Source organism: Chiloscyllium plagiosum, chromosome 41 (assembly GCF_004010195.1).
Source record: "Chiloscyllium plagiosum isolate BGI_BamShark_2017 chromosome 41, ASM401019v2, whole genome shotgun sequence".
In the NCBI taxonomy this organism is placed as follows: Eukaryota; Metazoa; Chordata; class Chondrichthyes; order Orectolobiformes; family Hemiscylliidae; genus Chiloscyllium; species Chiloscyllium plagiosum.
The window spans coordinates 10,175,084-10,199,841 of NC_057750.1; the positions used below are offsets into that span (position 1 = coordinate 10,175,084).

The following is a 24,758-nucleotide window of genomic DNA, read 5'->3' on the forward strand; positions in this document are numbered from 1 at the left end:
CGTGGGGAACAGGGGGAGCACGTGGGGAGGGGGGGGACACATGGGGAGAGGGGGCACATGGGGTGGGGCGGAGGGTGGGCACGTGGGGAACAGGGGGAGAGTGAGTTATGAGTAAAGAGAGCAGGGTGTTAAAACAAAAAAGGAGGGATAAATGGGCAAGGAGGTTAACTCAAGTGGGTGGGTATCTAAGGATACAGGGTATGCCATTGGAGACAGATGAGAAAATCCTTCACCCAGAGCTTGGTGATCCTGTGGAATTGTCTGTTATAGAAAACAATTGAGGCCAAAACATTGTATGGTGTAAAAAAAAATGGGTTGGGTATAGCATTTGGGGCTAAAGGGATCAAAAGATCTGGGAGAAAAGCAGGGACTGGCTGTTGAGTTGGATGATGAGAGAGCTGAAAAATGTGGTGTTGGAAAAGCGCAGCAGGTCAGGCAGCGTCCAAGGAGCAGGAGAATCGACGTTTCGGGCATGAGCCTTTCTTCAGCAAGAGAGGGTGAGGAAAGGGCTGCCATTTTTCTTGGAGAGAGGGTGGGGGATGCTGCTCTGTTTATTGGAGGCAGAATGTGGGTGAAGAGATTGTGGAGTTACCTTTTCTAGGGAAGGAGGAAAAGGAAGGGGAATAAGCTCTCTTAACTCGGGGATGTAGGAGGTGTGCTCGAGTTGTCCTAGCTTTAGGGGAGTTTAGCAACATAGCCACAGTGCTTACATTTCTACCATTTATAGGTGTACCTTGTGCTGCAGTTATTTGAAGCTGGGAGCAGTGTTAGCGATGCATTGAGTAATCTTTTGTCGGCTCTGATTCTATATAGTAACCACATGACATGCTGAGCAGTATTTCCTCTAAGACCCACGTGTGTGAGTACACCGTGATGTTCTGTGCACAGTGATTGGTGTCGGTATGTTGATCGTGACGTTGACTTACAATTTTAAAAGTGCACAAGTTTTGGAGGTGCATGCAGCCATTAAGAAAATTAGGGAATGTGGTGCTGAGCCACTTAAGGGTATTCAGTCAGAGCTACTTAGTTGGTACATGAGTCTGTTGGTGGTGGAGTTCCCTTCCCTGAAGAGCGACAGTTAATAGGTTAAATTTAACTGATCATCCTTGAAACAGGATCATAAAACGTTTCAGATTTATTGAATGTCACAGCTTGCCATAGTTGATTTTGAGTTCATGATCTCTGATTTGGGTTGAGCACTGTGACATTTTCCCTAATTAAATTAGTGACAACTATGAAACTGACTTTCGTTGTGTTTTGTTTCTCTCAGCTTTGAATTCTAGTTAGTCCAAGGGTAGAGCCATGTCTGTTCAAGAGGCCCGTCCAAACCACACTATCTACATCAACAATCTGAATGAGAAGATCAAGAAAGATGGCAAGTATTCGGGAGTCGTTCTGGGTCAGCAATGTGTTGGGGTGAGGCAATAAATGCTGGTCCAGTCAACAATGTGTATTTACCATAAATGAATTTTAACATCTATTCCTTATCCCTCACGTTTGTTTAGATTCTTAAAGCAGATTTCCATCAACTATCCCTGTGGTGGCAAATTCTGGCAATTCACAACTTAAATTTTTCCCAACCCCTCTTTTTAATTATTAATAAGTAGCATACATGATCACTTGTTTTGGAGTGCTCAATGATTGTATACAATGTCTTGTTATAGAGTCCTTGCCCGTCTGTGGCACAGAAACCGATCCTTTGGCCCAACTCTTCCATGCCGACCAAGTTTTCCAAACTCAACTAGTCCTATTTGCCCATATTCCCCTCAACCTTTCCTATTTATGTACCTGTCCTCTGGCAGTTCAATCCATGTACAAACTACCCTATGTGTAAAAAGTTGCCCCTCAGATCTCTTTTAAATCCAACTGTTGTCCATTTTGTTGAATTTCTTTCAAATGATAAAGATTATAATGTTAAAAATGCCATCTCCTAAACTTTCCCTTCAGTTTCATAGAGAAAAGAGCTCCAGTCTGTTCAGTCTTTCCTAAAGCAAACATATCAATTACAGCGGATAGGCCACTCAACTCTTCCAGTCTGTTCTACATTTCAGTAAGATCATAGGTGATCTGATAACTCCACTTTGCTCACTCATAATATTCTGTCTCCAGATATGGTCTCCCCAATGCCTTGTATAACTGAATTATACCCTCCTATGTTTTGTAATTATAAGTAAATCTTATTTGAACTCTCTGTGGTGTTCTTGTTATAAGTTGACTGGGCTGTGCACAATATGACATCGCGAGTGTACCACTACTTTCTTTCAAGCACATTTACTAAACATTCATGAACTTGAATTGTGGTTTCAAGTTCATGTTCAGGTCTGGCTGCAATTATACTTGTGGCTAGATTAAAACTGAAGTTGATTGTCTTATATTTCTTTTTCTAGAGTTGAAGAAATCGCTATATGCCATATTTTCACAGTTTGGTCAGATTCTGGACATCCTTGTCTCCAGGAATTTGAAAATGCGAGGCCAGGCCTTTGTGATCTTCAAAGAAGTCAGCAGTGCTACAAATGCGCTGAGATCAATGCAGGGTTTTCCCTTCTATGATAAACCAATGGTGAGCACTATAGAGTTCTTTGTCCTACGGTTTGTACTATAACATGACATTAGTGTTTGTGCTTCTTGCCTGATCTGTGTTCCACTGCAGTTAGGCGATGACTGATCTGAGCATGATGAATTTGTAATCCAGAGATGGGCTATTTGGTCCTACAGCTCAGGCTATTTGGTCCTACAGTTCAGGCTAAATGTTGTGTTTCATGAGAGTCTACTGGTCAGGAAAAAAAATTACATTCCAGGCAGGGCAGTTCTGATTTTGCTCATTTGTGTATCTATTCATTAGGGCAAATTCAGGAGTACCGAATCTCAAACCATCACAGCAAGATATGTTGTGGGCGAAAAGGATGATTAGTTGTCTTGTCCCTATAGTAAAAGTTGTTGTGTTACGCATGAAATTTGGCTGCCTGGTACTTGTGTTGATGAATTCAAGATGGAAATCTTTGGCATTGGGTTTCTCTCTTCCGCAGTATTCTAATTCTGTACAGCTGGAAAACTCTGTTGTGTGAAGGATTTCTTTTTGGCTGAAAAGCAGCTTAAAAGTCTCTCTCTCTGCAACTGTAGAGGCCAGTCAAATCTAATGTTCTGTATATTAGTTTTTTATGTTTTCTACACGCTCTCATGGGGTAACCTTTGTGGAAATAACACATGAAGTTTCAGTGATGTGACACTTTCCCCTTGTCCACAGCGGATTCAATACGCAAAGACTGATTCCGATATTATTGCCAAGATGAAGGGCACCTATGTGGAACGTGACCGGAAGAAGGAGAAGAGGAAAGTAAAGGCACCCGAGCCTTCTGGTAACAAGAAGGCTTCAGCACCCCCGACAGCTAACGCAGTTCCCCCTCCTGTCTCAGTATGTATGATTTGTCTCTGGACTGCTTTTGTAGAAGGAGAGGACTGCAGATGCTGGAGATGAGTCAAGAAGCGTGGTGCTGGAAAAGCACAGCCAGTCAGGAAGTGTCCAAGAAGCAGTAGAGTCGGCATTTTGAGCTTATGCTCGAAACGTTGACTCTCCTGCTCCTTGGCTGTGCTTTTCCAGCACCACGCTTTTTGACTGCTTTTGTAGAGAACTACATCTGTGTGCAAATTGAATGGAAATGAAGTAACCTTTCCTTAATCAGGGAAGGGGAATAGCACATATTTGGTGAGTTCTGAGACCTTTATGTCAATCTGCAGTCCTTCCTACTAATTTAATTTGAGGTGTTTTCATTTACTGTTGCGCTCAACCAACTAAGCGAGGGCATCCAGGTCAGCTGGTATTTGGTGTCCTGTCTACTTCCTGTTCTCTCTCACTTTCCAAATGAATTTTACTTGAGCCAACTGATATGTTGAAAATTGGTTATGAGGAACATTCCCTACTAGATTTTTGGGCTTCACTAGTCTTTCTATGACAACATTCTGTTTAATCTTTCCAATTAAATAAATCTGTCTTACTGTTAACTTTTTTTGTTAATTTTTTTGGGATTGGTTTTCCCATCTGTACAAGAGAAGCCAAAGTTAATCCAAACATTAGTTTGCCAGGTTTTCATTTGGCCCTGCTTTCCTTTTTTACTGTTGTGGTTCCTCCCATCCCCTGGGTCAGTCGCTGGCGACAGAAATTTGTGGTTGGGAGAACGAAGGAGAGAACTGGGGGGTAGTTTCAGCGTTTAAATAGAATGCCCCTTAGCTCAATCAGTGACTATCTTCAGTTCCATGGAATCCCTGCTGTTTGACCCCAAACATTGTCAAACTCCATTTTTCACTCTACTTTCAGTCTTGCCTTTCGACTCCTTTGTTGTTGAGATTTACATTAAAGACATTTTCAAGATTTAACAGTCTTACTGAAACATAGACCCTGAGGGGATTTGGTAGGTTTGATTCTGAAAAGCTGTTTCTCCTTGTGAACAGACTGGATCTAGGCGATATAGTTTACTTTTGTGTCTCACTTAAGTCAGCAAGGTGATGTCTGCTAAGATTTAATTCACTCTCTTTTGACTTTTGTGAAAATTCTCTGCAACATGCTGAGTGTCAACAGCAATTGCAGTTGGTTCTTGACCATTGTGTCGAATTCATTGACTGGTTCCATAAAGCATTGTATGTTTATTTGGTGTTTGTTTGTCCTAGGGCATGCCCATGATGAGCCAAGCCCCACGGATGATGCCAATGCCAGGACAGCCTCACTACATGCCCCCACCAGGGATGATGCCACCACCTGGTATGGCCCCTGGACAGATGCCACCAGGTTCCATCCCTCCTGGCCAGATGATGGCTGGACAAATGCCACCACCAGCTCAGACAGTAAGTATTTGGTTGATAAGGTAGCTGAAATGATGTTAGAGCTGTTGTTGTACTCCTCCCTCTAGTAATTGTAATCAACTGGATGAAAGCTTGCTAGCTTCCTCCTGAATACTCAAGAAAAGTGCTTGGTTCATGGGTACCCTTGTTGCCCAAGAAACTCTGTCCTCTATGGGATTTGTAATTGGTGAGTTAGGTGAAATGATTGGGCTGTGGTTTATTGTTGCTACCAGTATCTCTTAGCAATTCAGTGGCTAGCAGCTGCTGAACTGAATCAGGGTGTAGCTTTCAGAGCACAACAATTAGGAACATAGGGAGAGGAACTAGGCCATCTGTCCCTCAAGCCTGTTCCACCATTCATTAGATCATGGCTAATCCATCTCAATGTCAACTTCCTGCATTCTCCCCATATCCCTTGATGCTTTTAATATGTAGTGTATGAATCACTCTGTATTGGGTATAGAGAGAATTGCATATGGTGCCTCTCTTTGGGACCAAGTGATATGTATATGTGCTGCTGGTAATTGAGTGACACGAGGGGTTGGTAAGTGTTTGTGATGTGGCTGTGTTATTATTGCAAAGACTTTTATACCACACTCTTTAACTGCCATCCCTTTGGTTTCCAGGTGCCTGAGAATCCACCCAATCACATCCTTTTCTTAACCAACCTGCCTGAGGAGACCAATGAGCTAATGCTATCCATGCTTTTCAACCAGTAAGTATGAAGGAGTGGGAATCTTGACTCTTGGAATGGGGGGTTGATACTGAGCAAAGATGCTGCTCGGGGCTGGAGTAAGTAACAATCATGTCAAGCAATAACCATCTCCCATAAAAGACAATCTAATCAACGCCACTTGACATTCATTGGTATTCCATCATCGAATCCCTGGTTATCTACATCCTTTCAGTTACCATTGACCAGAAACTCAACTGAACACAACATATAAACCTACTGCTGCAAGTGCAGGTCAAAGGCTAGGAATCCTACTTCCTGACTCCCCAAAGCCTGTCAACCATGTACAAGTTAGAAGTGTGAAGGAATACTACTCACTTGCCCAGATGGATATTGCTCAAACGGCATTCGAAGCTTGATACAGTTGAGGACTGGACTTGAATAAAGCATTTGATAAATTTCAAAATGGTAGACTAGTGAAGTTAGATCACATGGGATTCAGGGTGAGCTAGCCAATTGGATACAAAATTGTTTTTACGGCAGGAGACAGAGGGTAGTGATGACGGGTTTTTTTTTTACCTAGAGGCCTGTGACCAGCAGTGTTCCACAGTGATTGGTATTTGAATCCACTTGTGATTTTTAAAAAATGATTTGGATGAGAAATTTTTAGATAAAATTTTGGTTGAGTTTGGAAGGTGCTGTTTTAAGGATCTTCAGTGAATTTCGGCAGTGCATTGTGTAGATATTAGACACTGCTCCAACTGATTGACAGTGGTGGTGGGAGTGGATGCTTGTCAACATGATGCCAATCAAGTATTTAGATAAAATCTCAGATGACCTTTCTCACTGTCCACTGTACCACTAATTTAGGTTCATCAGCAAACATACTAACCAAGATTACAAAGTGATCTTGATCAGTTGGACCAACTGGCTGAAAAGTGGTAGATGGAGCTTAATTTTGATAAATGTGAGATGTTACATTTTAGTGAAACAAACAAAGGCAGGACTTTTATAAATAATGATAGGGCCCTAGGTAGTTATGTAGAAGAGAGGCGTAGGGGTTTGGGTGCATAATTCTTTGAAATTTGAGTCACATGTAGACATGGTGATTTCAGATTGTTTAGTATGTTTGACGTCATTGCTCAGACCTTTTGAGTATAGGAGTTAGGGCATCATGTTGAGGGTTTAAAGGATGTTGGTGTGTCCAGTTCTAGTCATCCTGAACAGGAAGGATGATATTAAATTGGAGTGTGTTTAGAAAAGATTTACCAGGATGTTGCTGAGATTGTAGGTTGAGTTATAAAAATGGGTTGGATAGGCTGGGATATTTTCACTCGAGTATAGGAGGTTGAGGACCTTGGAGGTTTATAAAATAACGAGGGGCATGGGTAAAGTGAATAGCAAAGATCTTTTCCCAAATGTGGGGCAGTTCAAACTCTGGACATATGTTTAAGGTGAGAGGAGAAAAATTTTAGAAGGATATAAAGTGCAACTTGTTTTGGTTTTGTGTGGAATGAACCGCCAGAGAAAAGTGGTGGATGTGGGTTCAGTTACATTGTTTAAAAGATATTTGGATAAGTTCATGAATAGGAAAGGTTTGGATCGATAAGGGCCAAACTCGGGCAGTTAGGACTAGTTTGGGAACATGGTCAGCATGGAATAGTTGGACCAAAAGTCCCATTTCCATGTTGTATGACCCTATGGCAAAGCAGCCTGCTTGATTGGCACCATGATGACAAGCATCCACTCCCACCACCATTGACAATCAGTTGCAGCAGTGTCTAATATGTACATGATGCACTGCCAAAATTTACTGCAGATCCTTAAAACAATACCATCCAAACCCACAACCACTTGTACCTGAAAGTTTAAGGGCAGCCAGTTTATTGGGATACTATCACCTGCAAGTTCCCCTCCAAGCCTCTTACCATCCTGGTTTGGCAATATATCACTGCCATTGTGTTAAAGCATTCTTCTTACACCCCCCCCCCACCACCACCTACCCCCAAAACAATGGTGGTCTCTCTACAGCAGTTCAAGGAGGCAGCTGCCACCACCTCCAAAGAATTGGGGTTATGCAATAAAAGCGTGAATAAATAATTTTATAGAATTATTTCAACTTTTTGTTCTCCATACTGTGTGGTCTGGTTAGGGAGTATATTCTGTGAAGATCTAATTTCCTGAGTGAGCAGTGGATTTATCCCACTGCCATTGGTTTGTTGGGAAGGGTGATGAGTTTCACTGTAAGCTCTCTGGCTTCTGGGAACAGTTGCATGTTGCTCAAACCTGGAGAAATAGGGTTAAAGGTCAACCTTCCAAAAACAGCGCAAACCTCTTTGGGTGGGGGCATTAATATATTGGTTAAGAACCACTCAGTCTCATGTAGTGTAAACCCTTTTTAAGTTCATGGGATGTGGCTGTCATTGACAAGAGTGCCACCTGTCTCTAATTTACCTTGAAGGTGATGAGCCACTGCCTTGAACTGCTGCAGTGCACGTCATTGAGATACTTCACAATGATGTTAGGGAGAGGGTTCCAGTATTCCAGTGGGGGAGCGCCAACATAGTTTCAAATCAGGGTGGTATGTGGTTTGGGGGGGCACTTGAGGGAGTGCTGTTGCCACATATTGCTACCTTTGTCCTTCTGGATTGCAGAGGCCACTGGTTTGGAAGATGCTGTTGAAGGAACCTTAGTGAATTTAATACCTGTGACAAGCACTTATCACAAGTTGGTCGGGAAGGTACACTCTTTAAGTTGTAAGTTTGCTCGCTGAGCTGGCAGGTTTGTTTTCAGACATTTCATCACCATGCTAGCTAACATCAGTGAGCTTCCAGTGAATTGATGGTGTTCTGTCTGTTTTAGGGCCTTGAGACCCTATACCAACAACCAGCAAAATGAATGTCATTTACAAAATACCCTGTAAGAACTGTAACAAACACTACAGCAGACAGGCAGTCAGAAAACTAGCCACCAAGATACACAAACACCAACTAGCCACCAAATGTCATGACCCACTATCATTAATACCCTTGCATTCAGACGAGGGAGAATACTGCTTCGACTGGGACGACACCCATCCTAGGACAGGCTAAACAGAGGTTTGCATGGGAATTCCTCGAGGCCTGGCATTCAAACTGGAACTCCCATCAATAAGCACATCGATTTGGACCCTATTTACCAACCTCCTGAGAAAAGGAACCGGAAATGATATCCCCCATTTTAAAATACTAAGACGCACAAATAGAAACTGGACAGAACATCAGTGCTTCACCAGAAGCTCACTGTTACCTAGCATGGTGATGAAATGTCTGAGAACAAACCTGCCAGCTTGGTGAACAAACTTCCAACCTGAGCTACAAATCTCAAAAATCGCAGGTACACTCTGCTTCAAACCCCCCAACCATGTGCTGATCAGACTTTCTCTGTATTTCCTCAGATTCCCTGGATTTAAGGAAGTCCGTCTGGTACCTGGTCGTCATGACATTGCCTTTGTGGAATTTGATAATGAGGTCCAGGCTGGGGCAGCACGTGATGCGCTTCAGGGATTCAAGATCACACAGTCGAATGCAATGAAAATCTCCTTTGCAAAGAAATGAGGGGTCAGGATGATTGAACTGGTTATTTCTGGCTTTATTTTCAAAAGCTGTTTTGTTTTTTTTAAAATTGTGGGTAATTGGCCTGTATTAGATTTTTAAAGTTCTGATGCTTCAGGTAAGTGTTAAGTGAGCAGACTCGTTGGCTTTGCCCTGCCCATTGGATCACTGTTCATGCCCAGGTGATGGATTCTCCCCCTTGTCCTATTCCTGGGTCCATCAAATTAAAATTAATTCATTTGCCCTTTTTTAATAATGTCAGAAAGCAAATTATGGCCTCCTCCTAATGAGAGAAGAATGAATTCTAAATCTCCATTTATGTTATTACTTGGCATTTGGCTGGCCCTGTTTGGCTACATTTTTGCGTGAATGTGTCTGACAGGCTGAGGCAAGCAACAGTTTGGTTTAATCACACGGTGTAAGAAAGCTCTTCACCCAGAGTCTCCGTGACATTGCACCTGGAGCTTTCAAACTTTACTGAAACAACACAAATAAATTTTTTTTATATAACTGCTGAGTAGAATGTTTATTTATCACAACTACACTCTCATGTTACAGGACTATGGAGCTTGTTTGTTTGCCCTTTTCAACTCTAGGATCTGCCACTGAGGTGAACAAAATACATGGGAAAAGGCCATTTGACTTAGCTGAACTATGCTGTCTATACTCTACTCAAACCTTGTTGGAGGTAATAAATATTATGTAAAACAAAATAGTCAGGAGACGAGACCTTGAGTAGTTAAATAGATTTTCTTGGCCATGGGGAATCACATCTTCGTTTGGAGAAGTCCAACGCAATTCTAAAAAAATACAGAATGTTACGAATTCCATAGAAAATACAAGCTCACTGCCCCTAATTACACGCCCTTTGCCATAAAGGATATTTTGCTGTAAGGTTTCTAGCCAGCCAGTGTAGTGAGAACAATTCTGCTCTGATAAGACTGACCTTGCAGCTGCAAGATGTTCCACAGATGTCTTAGCTCTATCCCAGAGAATGATGCATTGTTTCTCTCTGTCCCTTTATTGGTAATTAAAGCCTAGTTAATCCTGGAGTATAACATTCAGTTTTATAGACATAAAGAAACGTAGATCTGGAAATTGTATGGGAACTTTGACTGCCCCTAGGGTATGTAATTATGGGCAGTGAGCTTGAATTTTCTATATAACTTGTCACATTCTGTATTTCTTTGGAATTGTGTTAGACTTCTCTGAACGAAGATGTGATTTCCCCATGGCCACGATGAAGTGAGTTAATTGCTCAAGGTCTTGTCTCCTGACTGTTTTAAACGATTTGCGTAAGATTTATTTTGAGTCCAGTTTTTCAGGATTGTGAAGAAGGATAACTGGGCTCAATATTAAGTCTGTTTTTCTCTTCACAGGTGCCGCCAGAGCTGTTGAGTTTCTCCAGTGACTTTTTTTTTAATGCTTCAGATCTTCACTGTCCACAGTTCTTTGTTCTCTAAACTCGTTGGGGTTGGTTTTGTTGAGTGATTTATCCACTGGGGGATATAGCAATAAAAATTCACATTGCTGAGTGTTCTGGCTGGACAGTGGTAGTCCCCATTACTGAATATTCCAGATATGTTAATTGATAGCTGCTGTGGAGTTATTTGAACCTCTGACCCCAGAGCTTTAAACAGGCTTCTGCATTGCCAGTGCAGTGATATTCAAGTTGAAGTGATGCACCAGTAAAGTAAGGGTTTGGGGAGGAAATGGCAAGTGGACTTGAGGTTCAGCACCAGCTTTTATACCTCCATGTATTGAGCATGGTCTGCAGCTGACTTAATCAGTTTTTTTTTTATAGCATTAAGACACTTGGGTTGCAGTACTAGTTCAAATGCCCCTCTAATGGAGTACTGTACTTAGTCTAATAAGGCCAGTACATTTGCATTTGCTTCGACTAATTAGGAAATGGGTGAGCACGTTGGGAGTTCAGAATGTTACTGTGTGAAGTATGATTCTCAGACCAGTAGATTTTTTTTAACCAGCATTGAGTTAGTTTGCATGCTATTGGTGTTTGTCTCTCCTGACTGAAGTAAACGCTAGTGTCTTTTTCTACACCAATCCTGACACTTTTACTCTGGTCTGAATAGTTATTGGTGCATGTTGCTAATTGAAGTGGGATTTCAATGAAACATTGGACAGGGAAGAAACTTGCACATGGGACTTTGCTTCATAAACGGCCTTGTCTGGTTAGCAGTGTGTGGGCGATCTTGAGCTGTTCTGCAACCTTGACCAACAACAGCCAATTAGACTCAGAGTCCTACAGCACAGAAACAGACCCTTCGGTCCAACCCGTCCATGTTGATCAGATATCCCAACCCAATCTAGTCCCACCTGCCAGCATTTGGCCCATATCCCTCCAAACCCTTCCTATTCATAAACCCATCCAGATGCCTTTTAAATGTTGCAATTGTACCAGCCTCCAGCACTTCCTCTGGCAACTCATTCCCCATACACCACCTCTGCATGGAAAAAATTGCCCCTTAGGTCTTTTATATTTTTCCCCTTACCTGAAAACTATGCCCTCTGGTTGCTGGTCTCCCCCACCTCCGGGAAAGTACCTTGTCTATTTACCTTATCCATGCTCGTCCTCATTTTATAAACCTCTCTAAAGTCACCCCTCAGCCTCTGACCCTCCAGGGAAAACAGTCCCAGCCTATTCAACCTCTCCCGAAAGCTCATATCCTTGGGGTCTTGCTGTAGAGGAAGGTTCTAGTGAGTAGAGTAGGTTCTATGTTTTATCGAGATGTTTTTTGATAATACTTATGGCTTATATTTAAGTTTAAAGTTAGCCCGGAGCAGTGCTTTGGAGATGAATAAGACTGTTATTTTCTGGGTCTGCAGATTGGAAGAAGCAAAATGGCCCTTACTGATATGTTGCTCTTGTCAGATGTGGGTTTTGGGAGAGTTTGCTTTACTGAGGATTACATCTGCAATAAATGCCAATGTTTGCAAATCCTACCAGATCAGAAGGATCAGTTGCAGCGACGGAGGCAATGAGGGATTTGCAAGAGCAAGTGGGTGTGATGGAAGGCAGTTATAGGAAGGGGAAAAAGTTGCAGATAGTCATATACATGGGTTAACTCTGGGAAAGGTAAGAGAGGTAGGCAGGTAGTACAGGAGTCTTCTGTGGCTATTTACATTTTCCAAAACAGCATACTTGTTTGAAATGGAAGGGGTGATGGATTCTAAAAGGAATGTAGCATGAACAGCCAAGTTTCTGATATTGAGATTGGCTCTAATGCAATAAAGGGTACATCGCGTTCCAAGAGATCGATTGTGTTAGGGGACTCTGTAGTCTGAGGCACAGACAAATGTTTCTGTGGCCAGCAGTAAAAAAAATTAGAATGGTGTGTTTCCTCCCTCGTGCCAGGATCAAGGATGTCTGAGAGGTTGAAGGATGTTCTCAAGTGGGAAGAGGGCCTAGCAGGAGGTCATGTACATATTGGAACCAATCACATAGGAAGGGGAAAGGATGAGATTCTGAAGGGAGAATATAGTAATAGGCAGGAATTTAAAAAGGCAGTCCTTGAGAGTAATAAGGGTGCTACGAGCTAGTGAGGGTATGAATAGGAGAATAGAGCAAGTGAATGCGTGGCTGAGGTGCTGGTGTATGGGAGAAGGATTCACCTTTTTGGACCATTGGAATCTCTTTTGGGGTAGAAGTGACCTAAACAAGAAGGATGGCTTGCACCTACATTGAAAGGGGGCTAACGTACTGACAGGGACATTTGCTAGAGCCCTTCGGCAGGATTTAAACTAGTAAGATTTGGGGGGGGTGGTTTCCAAGGAGGTAGTGAGGAAAGAAATCGATGAGACTGGTACAGTTGAAAAGAAGTGACTGAAACAGTCAGAGACAAAGCAGATAACAAGGTAGGACTGATAAATTAAACTGTATTTATTTCAGTGCAAAAGACCTAACAGGGAAGGCTGATGAACTCAGAGCATGGTTAGGAACGAGGGACTGGGATATGATAGTAATTACAGAAACATGGCTCAGGGGTGGACAGGACTGGCAGCTTCATGCAACAGCTCGTATGGGGAGTCAAGCCAGATATCTAATATGCCTCGCCTGTCCTGACAGTGTTGATGCAAACAGCAGAGGAACATCACGCGGACAGTGTCGAACAGTCCTGTCCAACAAATGACCCACAATCCAGAATCCAACCTGCCATGTCGGTGTTCGATTTGCTGAATTGATTTGGAGGAGCAGTGAACAGTATGAAGGTGAATGGTTTCATTCAGACTTGAGATCTGGACACGAACATCCACTGTAAGCATGTGGGTGCAGGGAAAAGTCTGCAAATGAGCGGCTCAGTGGCCCCTGGGCTGGAAGGCAAGGTTCTTGCTCTCCATGCAGTCTGCAGTCAAAATGGTAGAGTGGATGCTCAGTCCTAGGAGATGTGAGACAAAGGCAGTTTCAGAAGAGAGAAAAGGAGAAATGTATGAGGTGGAGTGCGCATGTACGGGAGGGTGAGAGAAAGTGAACAGGCACAGAAGGGAGCAGGAGAGAGATGGATGAATATTTGAGATCCCTGAGACTGGGTGTGAGCCACACATGCACTGACCCCAGAAAGGTATCCATATACCAGACTGGGAGAAATGGAAAGTCTGGGCTTTTGTTTTTGCATGAGTTCTACCGAGGCCAGCTTGAAAGTGTGCAGCCAAAGTTGAACGTGTCAGTTAAATGCAACTCTTTAGCTTCACTCCACGCCCTGCTGACCAAGAGTTGGGGCTTAGTCTGTCCTTCTCTCTAGTGTATCATGTGAAGTCAAAAGGCAAGTAGGGTTTTGTGAACTTTGCTAAACGGTATTTTGATGGGTTTTAAAAAAAATTTTTAACTTCACCAATTTATTGCTTTGACTTTTCTTAGTGATTGGTTTTTTCATACTTAATTTTTATTTTCAAATTTATGATTTGTGTTGTGCAAAACATTTTCCCAACTGATTCTAATATTGACCAAGTCCAATCCTAATGTTTGCAGTTTACCATGTGGTTAGTCACAAGTAAATGAATCTACCAGTGATCTTTGTTCTATAGAACACAAGTTTATCATGCAAACAAGCTACATATGATACTTTAGAAAGATCTTAACATAAGCAGCAAAACAAAGTTGCAACCATTTTTTCAAACAATGTACTGATTCTTGATCCTCATGAAGAACCACTTCTTTCTTAAATCTTTAATGTCTTACTTAACTGACTTTATAGTTTTGACGGCTTACAGACTTTCCAATTCTCATGGCCTGGACCTTTCTTCAGTTCTGACAGCTTGAAAACTAATAAACGTACAGCTTTGAGACATCATACACTTACCTGCTCTTCTGAACTGAACTAATGATGTGGAGGTGCTAGTGTTGGACTGGGATAGACCAGGTCAGAAGTCACATGACACCAGGTTATAATCCAACAGGTTTATTTGAAATCACAAGCTTTCAAGTTGCTGCTCCTTCAACAGATGTGCAGGTTAGGGTGAATTGGCCATACTAAATTGTCCATAGTGTTCAGGGAAGTGTAGATTAGGTGCATTAGTCAGGGGTAAGTATAAGATAATAGGATAGTGGAATGGGTCTGGGTGGGTTACTCTTCAGAGGATCGGTGTGGGCATTGTTGGTCCGAACGGCCTGTTTCCACACTGTAGTGATTCTATGAGAATTCGATGAGGGGAAAAAAAAACACATCCCTGGTCTGTTTTCTCTGTATGTCATGTGAGTTCAACTTTGTAAACACTGCATCAATTAACTCCATGGGCATACTGCTACACATTCATCTGAAATCACATGCTTCATTGGAAATTGTTTTTAGCACATTTGTCCAAATGACTTTCCAGCCTTCTTTCTTTAAAAATAATCTTCACGGAACTGCAGCCACATATTTCACCTCTGCTTTAAAATTCATATTTTCAAAGGATAATGTATATTTTATTTAAAAATCTTCAACGCACAAAACTTTGAATGAAAAACAAAATCAAGATGTGGCTCATCAGGTGAGCTTTGGACTACCCTGGTGTAGACTAGAGTTTTGTCGACTGTTCACAATATCTACATTGAGAGTGTTTGATTTGGGATAATATATAGGAAGCTTTATTTAAGCCATAGTGAAGCAGCCCTGAGAACACAGGCTTTGCTCTATTTCCAGGGTGAGCAAAATTGAAAAATGCTCCTTGTCTGTCTAAGGGACTGTCAGGTGCCCAGATATTATCAGTGTGGTTTATTTGTTACTCTGAAAGAGGGTGAAGAGATTTTAAAAGAAACCACTCAACATTCCAATTAGCTTTTCAAATCCAACTCAAACATCAGAATTAGAGAAATATTTTTATTCTGTGTTGAGAAGGTATCAACACTGCTGTGCTTTGAGTTTATTTAGAAAGGCAGTTGTGATTTTGCCTCCAGCCAGTTCCTGTCGGGAAGGACATTCCACACCATTTTTTTTGGCTTGCAAAACTAGTTCATTAAACTGAGCAAACATTAAGCTGGGGCTCCCGAGAGGCCACAGAGTCAGTATTTCAAGCAAAGCTGCCTCTGCTCTCCAGGACTCGGGGTTTCAGAGTTTTGTGCTGGTCTGAAAAAATAATGCAACGAGAGATGTCTCTGACAGTAATGGCCTTTTGTGTGATTGTCTTCTGTGCTGGTGGTGTCTTCTCCGCCAGGGGCGAAGTGATGCATAAACTGGCTAAAAGGAAGCTGTGTGCAGATGAGGAATGCAGCCGTAAGTAATCCTCAACATATAAGTGAAAATCAGTTCGCTGCAGGGATGGGTTTAACGCTGCTTTGGAAAGTAGAAACCTTGCTGAACATTACTTGGTTCAACTGACAAGCTTTAAATTTGGTCCATCATGTCAGTAATGTCTCCCTGGAAAGACCTATCTAATTAGTCCCACCAGTTGGTTTTTCCTCTTTCCCCCCCCCAAAATCCTGCAAAATGTCTCTTTTCAGGTATTTATTTGATTTCCCCATTTGAAAGCTATTCTGCTTACAGCACTTTGCAGCAGTGCATTTCCAATCATCACAAACTTGCTAGACAAAACAGGTCTTTCCACTAACCCCTTTTGTATATGCCAATTCTCTTAAATGTCTGCCTTCTATTTACAAACCCACCCCCAACAGAAGAAATTTCTCCCCTTATTTGTTCTGTGAAAACTCTTCATTTTGAGAGGGTAAAAAGGTGTGACTTTTTTTCCACAGGCAAGCGGAATGAACTGAGCTTCAGAAATCACCTTCACCATCTGTTCCACTCGGTCCTCCCACCCTTCTGTCAACAGTATAAAGCCCACCATTTTTCAGCCCCTTTTGGTTCTGAATAAGTCATGTCGGACTCAACGTCAACTCTTTCACTCTGCACAGATAATGTCAGATCTGTTGAGTTTCTCCAACATTATCCATTTTTATTACAACAATCAGAATCTGATTTCACTTTGGTAGACTTGGTTTTCTTTCAGAATTGTTATAGAGCACAAAGGAGGTCATTTGGCCCATCTTTACTGCTCCAGGACTTCAAAACAGCATTTCACCAAGAGCCACTCTCCCCATAATCTTGCACATTCTTCCTTTTCAATTAAGTCAATTCCCTTTTGAATGCTAATATGAACCTGCATCCACCACACACTCAGGCAGTGAATTTTAGACTCTTAAGTACTCACTGCATGTATAAGCTTTTCAGTACAAATTTTGCTTCTTTTGTCAATTGCTTCAGATCTATTAAGTTGGAGAGGGCTCAGAAGAGACTTCCAAGGAAATTGCCAGGAATGGAGGGTTTGAGTTACAAGGCGAGGCTGGGTTTTTTTTCACCAGAGTGTAGGAAGTTGAGGGGTAACCTTACAGAAGTTTATAAAATCATGAGGGGTATAGATAAGCTGAATAGCTGGTGTCTTTTCCCTGGGGTGGGGGATTTCAAGACTTAGGGGGCTTTCGTTTAATGTGAGTGGAGAAATATTTTTTTAAAAATGAGGGGCAGTGTTTTTTATAAACAGAGTTGTTCATGTAACATTTGGATAGGTATATGAATAAATGTTTTAGAGGCTTTTGAGCTCAGCGCAGAAAGATGGGATTAGTTTAGTTTGGGATTATGGCCATTCGGACTATGGTTGGACCGAATAGTCTAAATAGCAAAATAGTCTACTTCTATGACTCTATCTCATTGTCAATCCTCTTGAGAAGGTGGGAACAACTTCTTCTCCCTATCTGTTCTATCCAGACTCCTTGTGATTTGTGCTTTCTTTTCAGTGTGTTCCCATAGGAAGAAGGCAGCTCATGTCAGTTCTTCACTGTCTCTTGTTCTGCTGCTGGAGATATAGTTTGGCGTCTGACCCCACTACTCTTGATGTGAGGACCTAGACAAGGAATGTTGGCATTTATTCCCTTAAATATTCCCAGCATTGAACAGCAATCAGGAGCAGGGAACTTGTCTGACTTTTTCCCCTCAAAATATTGATAAATAATGCCTTGGATATTTCTGGACTTGATTCTGAACCAAAGGTGCACAAGCTGGACAATGCATGCTCTGTTAAACATTATTTTCCTTGTAGATCCAATTTCAATGGCTCGAGCACTGGCAGATTACACAGGTCCTGACTGCAGGTTCATCAACATCCGTCAGGGACAGATCGTTTACATTTATGGAAAACTTAGAGGAAAAGGACGCAACTTTTGGCAAGGGACTGTAAGTCTGAGACAAGTACCTCTATAAAGTCTGTTTAGGTGTTTGGTGCTGACACTGACTTCTGCCCCTCACTCTTGGCTCTGGAGCTGGTTGTGGTACTTTGGTTATCATTGCTGGTGTTTGGGCTGTGGTTACTGTCTGATGTCTATGTAAAACCAAGCAAAGTCTGTCTGAGACTGACAAGTATCTGTGTGAAACTGACTACCACCCGTCTTGAGACTGATTAGAATTTCTGTGAGATTGACCCATTGTCTATGAGACTGACAAGTATCTCAGACTAACGTGTCTATGGGACTGACCCACACTGAGACTGACCAGTGTTTCTGTGAAACTGACTAATATCTGTGTGACTGACCACTACGAGACAGATGGGTATTTGTAAGACTAACCAATGTTTGTGTTTAGGTTCAAGGTGATTATTTTGGGGAGCAATCAACAACACTTGGATTTTTCCCAAAGTCGATTGTGAGAGAGCTCCAACATCTAGGGACTGAACTTGTGGAAATGCCAACAGTTGTAAGAGCACTTTACTTTCTCTTTCATCAGCTATTCATGTCTGCTGGCATAGAGGGATAATTAATGGCACAGTGGGGCAATAGTTGGAATCACAGGACAATTAGTGTCACAGTGGAGCCACACAGAAGGTTACAAGACGCAATAAAAGATGTTTTGTCTAGCAGCTCATTCTCCTGACAGCAAGTCACAAATAAGCAGAAACATTGCTGATGCTGCCTACCTGAAATGAGAACAGAAAATGCAGAACAAACAGTACGATGTTCATTACTATCAGGCAGAATGGACAAATTAGTGTTAAATCTGTAGAGCCTCTCTCCAGGATGGTCCATTCTTGCTTCACTAATACCACATCCATAGTGGCATTGGGCTACAAGAGAACAGAATTCCGGATGGCTCTCATATCTATGCTGATCTTTGTTAGAACAGCAGCAAGTTGAAACAACTGTTTTCACCAAGGCTGAGAAAAAGGAGAATAACCCAAAAGTTGCTCCTCAATTATTGCCCAGTGACCCCAGCTTAAAGTGAGCAGGGAAATCAGCCTGCATTTCTGCTCGATGCTCACTGACTCCAATTTCAATTAAGTAGGAAAATCAGACAGGATTCCTGTTCCCACTCTCTGTCCAGCGCAGACCTAGTTCACTGCCCAGAAAAATCGCCATGGATAAGTATGTGCATGTTGGCCTAGATTGTGGTAAAGCCGACATTTTAAGTTTGATACTATACCAAAGCTGTGCTCATACATGAAGGGTGGAGCAGCAGAGGGCAATTGATGCATGTGGAAACTGTTCTCCAGTAGGAGTCAGTATTCAATGGGAAAAATGAAAAGAAATTCAGTTATAGAGATGAGTTTATTACAGCCTTTTTGACAATGCTCACTTGTATTTGTAGGACTGGGATTTCTACTGTTAGTGAAAGAAGAGGATCAGAAAGAAATCGGGCTCCCACAAAACCAGCCAGTCAATGCCATGGAGTGCCATTGCAGAGTTAGGTTTACAATAAACTGTCTTGCCCAATGACTTGTAATAAAGTGGTGTCTAATTGTTAACTGTAGTTCTTGCACTCTGCCACACGATGGCACTTGTGAGCTACTGACATAAAGTTGGGATTTTAGTCTAACTTTGAGACAAAGATTGGAATACATTAGCTCTCTGTATGGATCCACCTTTAAGTAGCCAAATCTAATTAGCTAAACCTACATCCTGCAGAGCACTATTGCTGTGCATCACCTCTGGATGCCAGATTCATGAGGTCACTGGACTGTAGGAATCTCTCATCCCCTCTCCTGGCAGGCACATTGATCCTTGTGAACCAATTCTGCAACTGGCTTCTGTCTGTGCTCAGAGGATAAAGGAAGCCGGTTGAGAAGGAGCAACTTTCTGCCATCCCTCTGGCTTAAAACCCATCAACAATATAGCCACTGGCTGCCTGTAACACCCATTTAAACCTTCTGTATTCATCAAAAGGAGATAGGAGTGACAGATAAAACAGAAATAATGCTTTTTAAAAAGTTCTCTCCTGGTACCTGGGCGTTTATTGCCCCACCTCAGAACATGCTGCTCAATTAGAGAGTTAAGGGAGAGGACATAGAATAATACAGCACAGAACAGGCCCTTCAGCCCTCGATGTTGCGCCGACCTGTGAACTAATCTAAGCCGATTACCCTACACTGTTCAATCATCATCCATATGCTTATCCAAAGACTGTTTAAATTCCCGTAATGTGGATGAGTTAATTGCATTAGCAGGCAGGGCATTTCACGCCCTTATCACTCTGAATGATGAACCTACCTGACATCTGTTTTAAATCTATCACCCCTTAATTTGAAGCTATGCCCACTCGTACAAGCTGACGTCATCGTCCTAGGAAAAAGACTCTATCTACCCTATCTAATCCTCTGATCATCTTACCTATCTCTATTAAATCGCTTCTTAGCCTTCTCTCCAATGAGAACAGACCCAAGTCTCTCATCCTTTCCTCATAAGACTCAGACCAGGCAACATCCTGGTAAATCTCCTCTGCATCTTTTCCAATGCTTCCACATCCTTCCCATGATGGGGCGACCAGAACTGTACACAATATTCCAAGTGAGGCTGCACTAGCGTTTTGTACAGTTGCAGCATGACATCACAGCTCCAGAACTCAATCCCTCTACCAATAAAATCTAAAACACCGTATTCCATCAACCACTACTCGTTGCCTTCTTACAGAAAGCCAGTTCCAAATCCAAACTGCTAAATCACCTTCAATCCCATGCCTCAGCATTTTCTCCAGTGGCCTACCATGTGGAACCTTATCAAAGGCTTTGCTGAAGTCCATGTACACCATGTCAACTGCCCTATCCTCATCCACATGCTCAGTTACCTGCTCAAAAAACTGAGGTTTGTGGGTGACTCAAAGATCAAGGCCAAAAGCTTGGCCATCTCCTTCCTAAATTCCCAGAGAATTCTCAGAAAAATCCCATCTGGCCCAGGGACTTATCTATTTTCACACCTTCTAGAATTGATAACACCTCCTCCTTACTAACCTCGATCCTTTCTAGTCTAATAGCACATATCTCAGTCTTCTCCTCTACAATATTCTCCTTTTCCTGAGTGAAAACAGATGAGAAGTATTCGTTTAGCACCTCTCCAATCTCCACAGGGTCCACACACAACTTCCCACTTCTGTCTTTGACAGGCCCTATTCCTACCCTCGTCATCCTTTTATTCCTCATATCTATAGAAAACTTTAGGGTTCTCCTTTATTCTACCTGCTAAAGACTGCTCATGTCCCCTCCTTGCTCTTCTTAACTCTCTCTTTCTAGCTAATCTGTGACTCTCCATCACCTCATCTAAACCATCTTATCTCAAAGTCACATAAGCCGCCTCCTTCCGCTTAACAAAAGAAACAATTTCTTGAGTAAACCACAATTCCCTTACCTTACTCTTCCTCCTCGCCTGACAGGGACACACCTGTCAAAGACATGCAATGTCTGTTCCTTAAACCAGCTCCACTGTCAGGAAACCCATCTGCACACATTGGACAAAAGGTGATTCATCCAACATATTAAGAGTTATAGCATTTCCAGTCAATGTTGGGGAAGTTAAAGTCCCCCATGATGACTATCCTTTCACTCCTGCCCAGAATCGATTTGCCAATCCTCTCCTCCACATCCCTGGAACTTTGTGGAGGCCTATAAAAAAAACTCCCAGCAGTGTGACCTCTCCTCTCCTGTTTCTAATCTCAGCCCGTACCACCTCAGTCCTCCTCAAATGTTCTTTCGGCCATTGTTATACCGTCCTTGACTAATAAAGCAACACCTCCCCCTTTTTTACCACCATCTTAATGAAAAATCAAAACCCTGGAACCTGCAACATCCATTCCTCACCCTTGCTCTATCCATGTTTCAGTAATGGCCACAACATTGAAGTCCCAGGTACCTATCAATGCTGCAAGCTCACCTACCTTATTCCAGCTACTCCTGGCATTGAAGTAGACACACTTCATACCAGCTTGCTGTCTGCCACACATTCCTGTGACTGAAATCCTGTCCCTGTTTTCCCTACTCTCACCCTCCTGTGTACTGGAACTACAACACAGGTCCCTCGCAGGTTTAAGTGAAGACCTGTAGAGGTCCCACCTTCCCCAGAATGAGCTCCAATTATCCATAAACCTGAAACCCTCCCTCCTGCACCATCCCTGCAGCCATGTGTTCAGCTGATAGCTCTCCATGTTCTTCACATCACTATCATGTGTCACGGGTAACAATCTAGAGATAACAACTCTGTTCTCGCTCTCAGCTTCCACCCTAGCTCCCTGAAATCTTGCCTTACATCCCTATCCCTCTTTCTACCTATGTCATTGGTACCTATGTGGACCACGACTGGGGCAGGTAACCCTCTCTCTACAGGACCCCAAAGACATGATCCGAGACATCACAGACCCTGGCACCTGGGAGGCAACACACAAACCGTGAGTCTCGTTCATTCCCAACAAACCTTCTATCTGACCCTCTCACTATTGAGTCCCCAATGACTAACACTCTCCTCCTTTCCCCCTTCCACTTCTGTGCAACAGGCACGGACTCTGTGCCAGAGACCTGCACTACAGTCCATGCCCCGGTAAGTCATGCCCCACAACAGTATCCAAAACAGTATACTTGTTTTTCAGAGGTACGACCACAAGAGATCACTACGCTAACTGTTTTCCCCCCTTCTAACAATTACCCAGCTTTCTTCATGCCTAGGAGTAACTACTTGCCTGTAACTCTTATCTATCATAGACGCTGCCTCCCGAATGACTTGAAGTTCATCCAGCTCCTGCTCCAGTTCCCTAATGCAGTCTTGGAGGAGCAAGAGTTGGGTGCACTTCCTGCAGATGTACATGGATGGGACACCTATGGCATACCTCACCTCAAACATCATGTAGGAGGAACATTCAGAATAAAGGTCTTCTGCTGGAGAAACTCCCTAACTCTCCCTTCAGTATAAAGACCTGTCCAGTTAACCTATCAGATAAGTTACCCTAATCTCTACTATGTTAAAGTCTTAAAATTAGCAAATTAAACCCATGAGAGTGTTTTCTATCACAAATTCCAATGCAGTTTAAGAATTTAACCCACATCTATATACACTGTGCAAAAATTGGTAATTATTGTTTGTTATTCTCTTCACCCTGTTTTCACATCAACAGCACCCCTCCTGCAAACTCGCATGCAAAGACACAACTTGCTTCTATACATCAGGAACCAAGCTGTCCCAGTACAAAATGCTACTAAAATTCAGGTCTGGGTGAATCAGTGGAGAGAGACATAGATCTAACAGGGAGTCTGATAGGGCTCTTCTTTAGACTGGTTCCGCCCAGGAGCTACCTCAAATATTTGCTTGACATTAAAAGGGTTGAGCCAGAGAGAGTCCCCTGCACAACAACAGGCTGGGAATCTAATCTATACTTTCTGGTTTGGGTACAGGCCACCGTCCCTAACAGACTCATATTGTATTTTTGAAAAATGTTCTAAACTTTTCTGCAGAAATACTGACTTTTTGGACACCTTGACAGCCGCAGACTCCAGGGTCTCATAATTAAAATACTTTCATTTCTCTGGCACCTTATTAATTTTACAAGAACTTCTCAAAGTGCATTACATCAAGTGAGTTATTCACGTAGAAGAAAGTGACAGCTGATTTCACACAGCAAGAAACAGTGAAATAAATCAACAAATTAATTTGATCTTTCACATCTTGGTCAAAGAAAAAATATTGACCAGGACATCATAAATCATCAAATAGTGCAGAGAGATCTTTCAAATCCAACTAATTAACCACTGCCTCAGTTCAAGACATAGTAACTTAGCGCTTTCTTTCCTTACACTTATTTTGCATAGTGCCATTTGGATCCAAAGTAGTGTATTTGGTTACGGTGATGTCTAAAACACATCACTAAAGGTGAGACAGTGTTGTCATGGTAATGTATAGAGGCTCTGGGGACCAGGGTTCAAATCCTGCCACAGTAGCTGGTGAAATTTAAATTTGATGACCACTGTCACTGGATTTTATTGATTGCAATAAACAGTTCCCCAATCCCTTTAGTGAAGGAAATCTGTTATCCTTATCTGGTCTGACCTACATGTGAATCCAGAGTCACAACAACACAGTTGTCTCTTAACTGCTCTCTGCTCTCTGAAATAAACTCTCTGCTCATTCCTGAAGAAGGGCATGTGCCCGAAACGTCGAATCTTCTGTTCCCTAGATGCTGCCTGACCTGCTGTGCTGTTCCAGCAATAAAGTTTCAGCTGCTCTCTGAAATAGCCTAGCAAACCACACACTTAATTACAACCAGGGCTTGGAAATAAATTCTAACTCTGCCAACAATGCCACCTTATTTAAGGGGAAGCAATGGCCTCATGGTATTATCGCTAGATGATTAATCCAGAAAACTTGGCTAAATGTCCTGGGAACCCGGGTTCGAATGACACAATGGTGGAATTTGAATTTGATGAAAGAAAGGAACTGGAATTGAAAATCTACGGATGACCATGGAACCACTGCTGATTGTCAGGAATCTGGCTCACTAATTTGTCCTTCAGAGAAGGAATCTATCGTCCTTACCAGGTCTGGCCCACATGTGACTCCAGGCCCACAACAATGTTACTCTCATCTGCCCTATGAAACGGCCTAGCAAAGCCATTCAGTTCAAGGGCAAATGGGACAGGCAATAATTGCAGGCCAGCTAGCAAGGCCCACATCCCACAAGCGAATTTAAAAACAAATCCCATTTAAAAGAATAAATATTCAAAGAACAGCTGTAGATATCCAATGCACTCAGCATCCTTTCACCAAACAACCCAAACTCAAAGAGACTAAAACAAAGTGCAAGTATGTTATGGCACAAAATAATGAGAATGCATGCCCATGGCAACAAAGCCATCAGCACCCCATCACTTAAAAGTACAACACAGTTCCACAAATACCTGCAGATCTCTAACACCTTATCTAATTAAGACGA

General features: G+C 42.4%; 2 protein-coding genes across 2 annotated transcripts; both read left to right on the forward strand.

Annotated features, from left to right (window-relative positions):
* The first annotated feature begins 1,246 nt into the window (after positions 1-1,246).
* On the forward strand, positions 1,247-9,609 carry snrpa (small nuclear ribonucleoprotein polypeptide A). Its single transcript, XM_043680912.1, has 6 exons — positions 1,247-1,375; positions 2,388-2,560; positions 3,245-3,412; positions 4,663-4,836; positions 5,460-5,548; positions 8,943-9,609. The coding sequence occupies exons 1-6, from the start codon at positions 1,303-1,305 to the stop codon at positions 9,100-9,102; spliced, it is 837 nt and encodes a 278-aa protein (XP_043536847.1). The 5' UTR covers positions 1,247-1,302; the 3' UTR covers positions 9,103-9,609.
* Positions 9,610-15,182: 5,573 nt separating this feature from the next.
* On the forward strand, positions 15,183-19,291 carry LOC122542833 (melanoma-derived growth regulatory protein-like). Its single transcript, XM_043680913.1, has 4 exons — positions 15,183-15,809; positions 17,626-17,759; positions 18,165-18,275; positions 19,164-19,291. The coding sequence occupies exons 1-4, from the start codon at positions 15,674-15,676 to the stop codon at positions 19,182-19,184; spliced, it is 402 nt and encodes a 133-aa protein (XP_043536848.1). The 5' UTR covers positions 15,183-15,673; the 3' UTR covers positions 19,185-19,291.
* Positions 19,292-24,758: the final 5,467 nt, after the last annotated feature.

What these genes read in the sequence shown, in the direction of transcription:
- snrpa (XM_043680912.1), top strand. Translation starts at nt 1,303, where the DNA reads ATGTCTGTTCAAGAGGCCCGTCCAAACCACACTATCTACATCAACAAT. An exon ending in CAGTTCCCCCTCCTGTCTCA is followed by an intron (nt 3,413 to 4,662) that starts GTATGTATGATT and finishes TGTTTGTCCTAG; the next exon opens with GGCATGCCCATGATGAGCCA. An exon ending in CTATCCATGCTTTTCAACCA is followed by an intron (nt 5,549 to 8,942) that starts GTAAGTATGAAG and finishes GTATTTCCTCAG; the next exon opens with ATTCCCTGGATTTAAGGAAG.
- LOC122542833 (XM_043680913.1), top strand. Translation starts at nt 15,674, where the DNA reads ATGCAACGAGAGATGTCTCTGACAGTAATGGCCTTTTGTGTGATTGTC. An exon ending in GCAACTTTTGGCAAGGGACT is followed by an intron (nt 17,760 to 18,164) that starts GTAAGTCTGAGA and finishes GTTTGTGTTTAG; the next exon opens with GTTCAAGGTGATTATTTTGG. An exon ending in TTGTGGAAATGCCAACAGTT is followed by an intron (nt 18,276 to 19,163) that starts GTAAGAGCACTT and finishes TTGTATTTGTAG; the next exon opens with GACTGGGATTTCTACTGTTA.